The 11,126-nt window shown below is 37.5% G+C and overlaps 1 protein-coding gene across 1 annotated transcript; it reads right to left on the reverse strand.

Moving 5' to 3' along the window:
* Window positions 1-352: 352 nt before the first annotated feature.
* Window positions 353-2,026, reverse strand: LOC124789714 (U5 small nuclear ribonucleoprotein 40 kDa protein). Its single transcript, XM_047257168.1, has one exon. The coding sequence runs from the start codon at window positions 1,726-1,728 to the stop codon at window positions 694-696; it is 1,035 nt and encodes a 344-aa protein (XP_047113124.1). The 5' UTR covers window positions 1,729-2,026; the 3' UTR covers window positions 353-693.
* Window positions 2,027-11,126: the final 9,100 nt, after the last annotated feature.

The raw sequence follows: 11,126 nt of genomic DNA on the forward strand, positions 1-11,126 counted from the left end.
TCAATGTGTCAACACAGCAAAGATTTCTGTCGACCCCACTATCACACTCTAGCCAACGAGGTATTGGCGTGTGACATCTTTCTAACATGATGTAACCAACCTAAAAAATATTAATTACAGCTTTTACTCTGCATCAGTATTTTCACACTTCACTCATGATACAAATCAGAAGAGAACTCCATATGCCCTATGTCGTAATAGAAAAATCTCTTCCCCCCTCCCCAACACTTTACACGAATTTTTATGATAGAAATGTTTGCATTTGAAAGAAGAGTAAACAATTTATTGTTCTATGTTATCCTTAGGGATTCACAAGGATGGATAGCAAGGCAAATATATTAAAATCTGAGGCTAGCTAATGAAACATTTTTATTACTCTGTTTCACATCAATATTAGACAGATTCACACTTGTCACACACACAGACCTTTGCACCGTCCATGAAAGTCAGTGGATTGCTCAGCGCATATTGTAGAGCACTTCATTACACAACTAAACACTAGTCCACCAACTAATCTTCAATCTTGAGTTCTAATAATATTTACAATAGTAATAAACTATCTGGGCCAGCTTGAGTGCACCGTTGGTGAACTTGTACTTCATATGAGGAAAATTATATTGAAACAGTTGGACAATAACAGAGCTTTTCTAGTATTAAAAAGAAAAATGCCTAGCAGATAATAAGTAATACCATTCATTCGATTTCTCCCAGATATATCATTTTATCACTTGCGCCAGAAAGAATTATCGGTTCTTTGGGATGAAAATCTACGTCATTTACACTGCCATTATGTCCTGGAAGTTTATACAAAATTCTTCTCGATGTTGTATCCCATATATAAACATAACGATCAGCTGAGCCGGCAGACACTTTTGATCCATCTGGAGACCAAGCACAGCGCAGAAGATTCTTTTCAAAATTATGTTGGTGCCCCGATAAAATTTTCACGCAACGTTCTTGGGGAGCAAAAGGACGCACATCCCATATGCGAACTGTATTATCCATTGAATTCGATAAAACATAGGAGCCGTCAGGTGAGAGTGACAGACCGGTGACAGTATCTGTGTGCCCTTTGAGTTTATACAGCACTGAGTTCTTCCTCAAATCCCAGACTTTGATATCATTGTCTAGCCCGGTGCACAGAACTTGCTCTGCTGTATCACTGAATGTAACTGCTGTTATCTGATATTGGTTTGTGAGTGTTGTACACTGACCACGTTTTCGGGGATCCCATACTTTTACAGTGCAATCGTCGGAACCGCTACAAACCAAAGCAGGTCCACGCCTTGCAGAATGGCACGAATTTACAAACGTAGAATGACCTTTGAGTTTCTTTGTGCGAACGCCACTTTCAATGTCCCAAACTCCCACTGTGCAATCTGTACTTGCAGTATAAAGTGTATTTCCATCTGTAGAAAAGTGGACCTCCATTATTGCTCCTGTATGTCCAGCCATAAGAGAAATATTCTCACATTCTCCATAAACTTTCCATAAAAAGATCTGCCGATCAAAGCCAGCAGAAGCCAGATATTGGCCCTCCGGGTGAAACTCTACCGAGAAAATTTCTCCCTGATGTCCCTCCAGCAACATAATAGGCGCAAACAAACTCGATGTTCTCGGAATGTCACTTGGTACCATGCTGGTACCTTTACTCGACACTAGTTCACTTTTAGATCGTTTTGAATCTGGCACCAATGCCATGTCTTCAGCTTTCCTTTTCACTTCCATCTTGATGATTTTATTCTGACTGTCACAATTAATGTAATAAAGCTACATTTAGCAATAACAACAATATCACTACGTCACAAGTCCACACAACACCGCATAAAACGTTCACGGCACACACACCGTTTTGTTTACGAACCAAGCGTGTGTCAAAGTTACTAGAAATGGAAGAAAGTTAAAGCAATGGAGGTAGAATTTCTGCCTCCATGGTTAAAGCTGAGTTTACATTGGCAAGTCCTTGCAGCAATTAACTTCCCTGGAGGAACTTGCCACGCTAGTTGCGAATGTAAGAATGTCACCAAGTCGACTTGCGACCTTTAGCATTTTTTTTCGAAAGTGATCTGCTGTCTGTGTCCTGCTTCTGCTACGGGAGGGTTCTGTATCTTTGGTTAACAACCAAGTAAACTGAATTGCAAACACTAATTTCCCAGCCTTTTTCTTTTGCGAAAAAGAAACAGGAAAAGTTACGGGTCTAGTGTAGCAGGGGATACAACCCGTCGGCTTTGGACATTGACAAAAAAACCCTGCATAATCAAAACAAATAGTGGTACAATAAATATGGACACTGGCCCATCCAGGGAGAGAGGTGGCCATACCCTCTCGATGTGGAGTTATACAATCGAGAATTACAGGGAACGAATGCTCTCCTGAGAATGAGCATGAATATCGTGCAAACGACGAGCTATGCACCAAAACGCACATTGGAGCGTAAGAAATAATTAAAAGAGAAGAGACGAGCAGTCGTCATTCAACATCATCGCAACAAATAACAAAGGAGGTAACAAATTCCGATAGTACCCAGAATTCGACAGTACTGGACAGGGTATGTGGCTGATGTTTGTAATACTTACCACTGCATCTGTATCAGTCAATTGGTATACCTCCTATGAGAGCATGTATAGTACAATTTCCTTATTTTGTTCATGGCACTTCAACATATTGATGATCAATTCTTCCCTTATATCATTGTCTTCATTGTAGCATAGCACCTTAATTGTATTTTTTACATTGCGCCCAGACCATCTGCTGTTTAATGTTTGTTGTTACACTTAACATACTATTTATAATGTTGTGTGGCATTGTTCACTAGTTTGTTTCCGTTGACTGTACAGTTTGGTACAAAACTCCATGTAAGTTTGGTCTGTTTGTGTTTTGTTTAGTGTGTGCATCATAATCATGATAATTTCTTGGTCGAGGGTGACGATAACTGGACTGAATTTGTTACCACCTCAGTTCAATCAAATTAGATTTGGTGGGCCTCATTTTGCATTCCAAGTATAATGTACAGATGGTGAAACTTTCTGACAGATCAAAACTGTGTAGTGAACTGAGACTCAAACTTGGGAGCTTAACCTTTTGTGGACAAGTACTCTACCGAGTGAGCTATCCAAGCATGACTCACGACCCATCCTCACAGCTTTACTTCCACCAGTACCTCATCCCATACTTTCCAAACTTCACAGTAGCTCTCCTGCGAAACGTGTAGGGCTATTGCTTCTGTAAGAAAGGATATTGCAGAGATATGGTTCAGCCACAGCCTGACAGATGTTTCCAGAATGAAATTTTCACTCTACAGTGGAGTTTGTAATGATATGAAACTTTCTGACAAATCGAAACAGAGTGCCAAACCGAAACTTGAGCTGAAGATCTCGAGTTCGAAACTCAGTCTGGCACACAGCTTTGATCTGTCAGGAAGTTTCATATCAGTACACACTCCACTGAAGAATGACAATCTCATTGTGGGATCATCCCTCAGGCTGTGTCTAAACTATATCTTCACAATATCCTTTCTTGCAGGAATGCGAGATCTAAAAGTTTCGCAGGAGAGCTTCTGCGAAGAAGAAGGTAGGAAATGAGGTAATGGTGGTAGTAAAGCTGTGAGAATGGGTCTTGAGTTGTGCTTGGGTAGTTCAGTCGGTAGATCACTTGCTTGCAAAAAGGTCAAGGTCCCGATGTCGAGTCTTGATCAAGAACAAATATTGAACAAAATAATTATCCAGAAGAAGTTGTAGTTTGAATAATGCATTATACATGTATATAATATTGTCAGTATCATTTACAAAATCAAATCAATGCAACTGATAAAAAAAAAACAGAGTGAATTCAAGCTGCAGAATACCATATTCATTGTACTTGTCGATGTTGATGATACACAAAAAACCGCCACACTGGCGCCCAAACAGGGACCACCAATGCACATTTGTTCATTTAAATGAAATAATAACACAAAAAATTGTAATTTATTACAGGTATAAATTGCCACAACAACTTGTTAATTATATGTATGTATTGTTTTTCACGAACGTTGACACCTGTCCACCGAGTTGCTGTTACTACTAATACTAGAGCTGGTGTGACAGACAAATCAAATAGAGCACTGCTGACCACTTCAGAAGAGTACAAAGGTAGGAACAGGGATCCATCTTTGCTTTATTAATTTTGCAGTTGCATTCAACTTAGATTCAACACCAGCAGCCATAAGTAGTACAGATCCAATAAACCAGCTGCGAGAGAGTTACTGCTTCTCTACACAGATCTAAAGAGTTTTTAGTGTTAATATAAATATATATATATATATGTGTATATATATATATATATATATATATATATATATGTGTGTGTGTGTGTGTGTGTGTGTGTGTGTGTGTGCGTGTGTGTGTGTGCGTGTGTGTGTGTGTGTGTGTGTGTGTTAGTTATAAGATTATTTTGTGTTGATGTATATGTGTCAGTGATATATATATATATATATATATATATATATATATATATATATATATATATATATATATATATATATATATATATACACTTGTTGTGTTATATTGTGTATAAAATGGCTAGGCCCAGGAAACTAGTTAAACCTAGTGAGGATATGGAGGCAGAAATGATATCAGATCCTCCTTAGAACAATCTGTTCACACTCCTACCCAGTTATTAGAGAATTTAATTACCGATGACAATTTTGTAGATGATGTTCTGACAGGTAGTGAGACTGAAGAGCTGCCGAAGCAAACTGGCACTCCACCAGTCAATCAGTTAGAAAATAGAGTCACTATTTGTACCGACCCAGGGGCACAAGTGCACAACGCACAAGCTATGCCATTGCATGATATGTTAACAGCATTATACGAAAAATTTACTATCCAGCAGAGGGAAGAAAGGTCTACAGAGAGACAGGAACAAGAAATTAAAGACCAAGCAAGGGAAAGGAAATTAGTTAAAAATATCAACAACATATTTCTTAAAAGAGATGAGGAAATTGTACGCCAGATCAATCAAACTTTAAACGAATGGGATAGTGCAATTACTAATCATGTGAAACAAGAGATTGATGCAGTGAAATCCATGATCGAACCATTAGTGAAAATTCCAGTTCAGGTTAGCAGCCTTCAAACTGATGTCGATAAACTTGAAAATAGATTCAAAGGTCTAGCCACAGCTGTCATAACATTGCAGGAAGATATTCCTTCCGAAATTCATAGGCAAATCAAAACAGAGATAGCCAGAGCGATGTATCCTGAAAACCGTAACCCACAAAATCTGTCAGTATGCAGCAATAACAACACTGATGCTGCCAGGCAAACATACACAGAACATTCTACACTGAATCTTGTTGTGCCACAAAGAAAACCAGACTTTGGTAATCAAATGATTTTGCCACAGCAATGCGTGACAACAAGAAACAATCGTGATAACGAAGCAGAGTGTACTTGTAAAAAGGTAAATGCAACACCAGCAAATGATAGCAGTTCAATGCAACTAACAACTCTGATGCATGAAGAGAGTAACATCAAGCATCGGCAGTTTCAGATCTTCAATGAAGAAAGCAAAAGAAACGTACACCCTGTCGTATTTATCTGTAATTTCAAAAGTGTTCTCGCAAAATCATGGTCAGAAGAACAAAAGATACAATTTGTGGTATCACATATCTCTGGTGATGCGTCATTATGGGCATTAAATGCAGCAAAAACTTGTAAAACGTTTCATGACTTTGAAAAGACGTTTTTAGATCAATTTTGGTCAGCGACTATTCAAGAGCGACTTCGTAAAATAGTATACAATGCCGAAGTCTACAATCCTAAATCAGGTTCATTAAGGAAGTATTTTGAAAAATATGGTAACATGACTAGATACTGGGATGAGCCAGTTACCACTACCGATTTGTTACGAGTACTAAAAGCCAGACTACCAATCCACGTTAGAGAGAAACTGTTCAATGTTACTGACACCGACTTAAAAGAATTTCTGTCTGTAATCGATTACTTGGATCTTGTGCAGGAGGACGCCAGAAAAACTTCTGATGTTATCAGCAATTCAAATGGTCCGAACGGAAAGAATTCATGGAATTCAAACAAGGTAAATACGGGCAAAGCTAGTCCTAAACAAAATAAAAATAAATCTGATGGAAACAGCAATTACAACAATAACAGTAATAGAAACCAATACGACCAAGACTGTGGTTACAACGATAATAATAACAAGGATTACAGGAAAGCCGAAGAATACCAACAGCTGAATGGTAATCCAAGGCAGCATCACAATAAGAATTCAAATTTTCATAGTGACATTAATAACTGAAAAAGACGGAATGATCACAGACCAAACAGTCCGTACAAAGATAAGCCAAAGAATATGCACGGAGATAACGAGTATTGGCGGCAACCAGGACCAAGCCATTGGCAACCGTCGCAAGGTTCTTTTAATACAGGCCAGCCGGTAAACTACGTCCAAGCTATTCCGATGTCAAACAGCCAATATCCACCGTGGTGGGATACAAGCAGGCCACCTCCAACTACAACAGAAAATTCACAAGATGTGAAAATAACAGAGGTACCTTTCGATATCAAACAAAATTCACAGAAGCCGACAAACTAATTGCTGTCCCTGTAGGCCTTCACCACGCGACCGAGGGCAACAAGGAAGGCAATAGGTCGAAGAAGCACAATATAAACATGATTCGATATCAGGATGGAAATAAATTGGAAGATGAGCTATATCAAGAACCCGTCATTTCTGATAAGAGAGAAAAGGAAATAATTGAAACAAGTGTCAAAGGGAGTATAAATGGGATACCAACTACAGTTCTGCTCGATACAGGTGCAAATGTATCCGTAGTGAATATGCAATTTTTCAAGAAGGTTTCGCAACTAGGAATATTACTGATCTTACCCGTCGCAAATTGCAAGGTTATTGGAGCATTGGGAAATAAGACACAAACCATAAAATTCCAGTCACAGGCGGAAGTTACCTTAGGAAATGATTGCTTGACATGCACGTTCTTATTGATAGATAAGTTATATGTACCAGTGGTACTTGGACTTGGGTTCCTTCGGGAAAAGGAAGCTATAGTTAATCTTGCCCGGGGGACGTGTGATCTTAATCACCAGCAGCGACCGATAACTTTGATGTTGAATTGGGAGTTCGGTGCAAACCTTCCATTAATGCGAAAGGTACACCTTTCTGTCAGTAAACAGAAGATGTTAATGTTGAACCAAGAGCACCCACAGATACATAGTCAAAACCGAAATAACGATGTACCCAGCGATGCGAATGACATTGTGGCAACAATACAAGAAAAAATAAAGGAGACAACTGGCATTAATACTTCTGAGGCTAAGCAATTGACCGAATTATTGTCTGAATATCATGAAGTATTCGTTGAACAACCTGGTATCATAAAAGATTATCAGTATAAAATGAATGTATTCCCACACAAGACCTATTGCAGAGCAGCTTACTCGGTTCCCTGGACGAAGAGGAAGGGGCTATATTGCCATAAATACATGAAAAAATATTTGCAATAAAATGTTTGTATTTAGAAAAGACTAATACGAGGTGCTAATGTACCGAACATTAATAAATGTGATGTTTAGTTTTAGTAATGGAATGATATTATATGTTTGTTAGTTTGTAGATTTACACGTCAAGTGTCACAACACAATATTCTTGAATTATTTGTGCAAGGAGTAAAGAATCTCCATGATAAACACGTTTTAATAAAAGAAATCAGTATCTTCATAAACGTTCAGTTACATATTATTGTATTAGATGTAATAATTTTTTTTAATGTAGCATACATATCAATGAAATGCATAAAATATTTTAAATGAGATTGAGTCATATAGTCCCATACATGTAACGAGTGTTGGTCATGTGTGAGCTGTGTGATCCTGTCAGCCACCTCTCGAATAGTATCTGACTGTATACTAATTAATGTACACATTTCAATATGAAGTCATATAAAATGACTTATCAAGGACATTCCGGTTAAAAGAAGTCAAACATGGATCTCTGTCCCAAGAAATTATAAAATATGTGTATTTGCCATGAACATGGAAATGTACTCTCGATTGTTCAAGAATGATCTAATGATCACAACAATGTAGCAAATTCCTAAAGTTTTATACTGTATGATGTTTACGTAACTGGATAAAATTTTGATATTGTTATTCAGTCATTGTAATGCGAAAATATGTGCAAATGTACCAGACCTCTTTTCATGAAAGATGTCGTTCGCATATAGACTGTGTGTAAGTACTATGGACATGTATTCACAGAAATCAGAAACTTGATCTGTGTCTTACAAGAACTGCACAAAAGTCTAGTGGACACTGATTTACTTAGCGAAAAATGTGAACAGTGATAAACTGTGATCAAGAAACCTTAAGAACACTCATGTAGTGTCGAAGGTAACAGCAACGCTATGGACGTTAAGTTCTGTTGCCAATATTAGCAGTTAAAAGGAACTCGTGACCTCTAATAATTCGATTCGGAGCGTCTTTGCGGGTAAAATGTTATGTGACTGACCGTAGAGCCAGCCGCGCCGCACAAAAACAATGCAACGTTGCCTTCGCAGCGCGTCGCGAGAGAGAAAGTGTAATCACATTCTCTGAGTATACACAAAGCACGCTACGGACACGTGTGTGATTAACAGTGCCGTGATTGAAATGTGCATATTGTGATGAATTCCTAAATGAATCACTACATTGTATTGAACAGTGTCAAGATACAGCACAAAATTAATTCCTTCTGTGTGAATGCGAGTGATATGGACACTAACAAATTTTCTCCACAGGATGGTAAGAGTGTTTATCTTGTCACTGACACATGTATTTTGACATTTCATGTGCCCATCTTGAACTGAATGACGAGGCACAAGAGAATCCAGAGCTGCTGCAGGGGTAGTTCCGGCCGGCAGCAGATCGCAATCACGACGCAGCCGACGGCAGTTGACGCTACGCCGACGCGGCCAGGGGCGGACCGGCGGCAGTCACTACCTGACTGCGTTCCGACGGGTCGACGTGGAAGAAATTTTTGTCATACACAAGAAATGTATTAAAACTGTTGAAAAAAAATCATAAAACTTCAATGTACTTCGCACATACGACAGAAACATAAATTCGTGTTCCAGCTTGTACAATCTCATCTATGTCAAACGTGACTGTAAATAGTAAGTGAATGTATTGTCTTGAAGCCCCTTGGACGGTTTTGATTCTGGTTTCCGATTCCAGCTAATCTGAATGAGGGGGGAATAAGATAATCCGGGAAGTATTCGAAGCAATTTCCGAGGCAATACAGTCACGGAGTTTTTTTTTTTTATTGCTCAATTCAAATACAATTTTCTTTGGCAACTTACATTGAAGTCAAATATTCGGACATTAAAAACAATTAATCTTCGTGGATTATGTGAACCGATAAAAAAAAGGGTGATGAGAAATAAACATGGTGAATAAACTATTTTTTTCTATCAGCCCAAGGGGCAATATAACATCCACGATATATATATATATATATATATTTATTACGAGTAGAATATGAACGTGTGGATAATATTCATTCAATTATTTATTATTTCTTAAAAAGATGATAATTGTGTAAAACAGAGACAATATTTGTCTCACATTCTTTGTTAATCTATGTCATTCTTTTGTTTTGTTTTGTACCCTTTTGTCATCTTCTTCTGATGTACATCGCTGACGCAAGACGTGAATCGATTTTAGGTCTGTTAAATGAAAAACATTTAATGTAAAATTATTGTACTTTTATGTTCATTTGCTGGTAAAAACAAATAGAGCCAAATGCGTTAAAACTATTTATGATTAATTATAGAAAATTTGCTTCCTCTTTTAATTATAATTTTGTATTAGTTGTTTTATCATAGTTGCAAGAAGTGCAGCCATTGTTAGTTGCGATTATATAGCAACTTCGTCTGTACTTCTAGTTGAAAATAGCATGGGTTTGTGTTAAACTAATTTTCAAAACAATTTAATAATTTTTTTATTGGTGGCATCAATTTAAATGATTTAAATGACTTATTGGGAAAAGGAAAACCTTAATTAAAAAAGAAAACCTCTATCTTTTGTTGGCCGCCATCTTAACTTTTATTACAGCGGCAAATTTAAATTTCTTGAAACTGCAAACTTTCAGTATTCCGATGTGTAATAAATAAATGTGCACCGGTGGTACTGAACTCTATTTATAAAAGAAAAAAATTAATCGAATCAGACTGCATTTTCTAAGAACAGCGCTGATGGTACTAATTGTTGAACAAGATTCCATTGCTGATGTATGTAGCCAAAATTAAACTACGATCGAATCACGGAGAAAAATATTTCTGGTAGCATACATCAGTGTTGTGTGCGGGTGGTATTCTGTGGTTCCTTTTCATGATCAATTTGCTAAGCATAATTAAATCCATCGAAGATAAAAATATAAAAGCTCTGATGTACGATCTGTAATTTTAGTGATATGAACACAGCTTACAGTCAACATTATTACACTACGTCAGGTGGAATTCTTGTGCAATGAACAAAATAATTATCCGGGAGAAGTTGTAGTTTGAATAGTGCATTATACATGTGTATAATTTTGTCAGTATCATTTATAAAATCAAATCAATGAACTGCTAAAAAAAAAAGTGAAATCAAATCGCAGAATACCATAGAGTATCGTATCATCCATATTCATTGCACTTGTCGATGTTGATGATACACGACATCCGCCACAACTACTGCATCTGGCTGTTGCTGCTGTGTGCATTAACCTTTATATAGTTCATGAACATCTGAAATGTTTCTTTGGCAGACAAGTACTCACCAAGTAATACTGATTGCATAAAATGCACTCCCCCAACCCATACGTTTAGTACTTGGGCGGCAGACATATTTGATGTGTTTTGTGAATATATGTTTCACTGTGTAGCAAAGAATAAACATCATACAGTGTAGGCTTTCACGGCCCATGTTGTCTTCAATTGAAACTTTGCTTCTCTATACATGCTCACATGATAATGGGATGTTCGTGCTAGAACGCTTGTCTCATTAAATTTAATTTCGTTCTTCCCATCTCGAAAAACATGCTCAGTTACGGGCGAATTTTCGATGTGTCCTAAACTACAGTTT

This window comes from Schistocerca piceifrons, chromosome 1 (genome assembly GCF_021461385.2).
Source record: "Schistocerca piceifrons isolate TAMUIC-IGC-003096 chromosome 1, iqSchPice1.1, whole genome shotgun sequence".
Lineage (NCBI taxonomy): Eukaryota > Metazoa > Arthropoda > Insecta > Orthoptera > Acrididae > Schistocerca > Schistocerca piceifrons.

Coding starts and splice junctions, on each gene's coding strand:
- LOC124789714 (XM_047257168.1), bottom strand. CDS start 1,728: ATGGAAGTGAAAAGGAAAGCTGAAGACATGGCATTGGTGCCAGATTCA.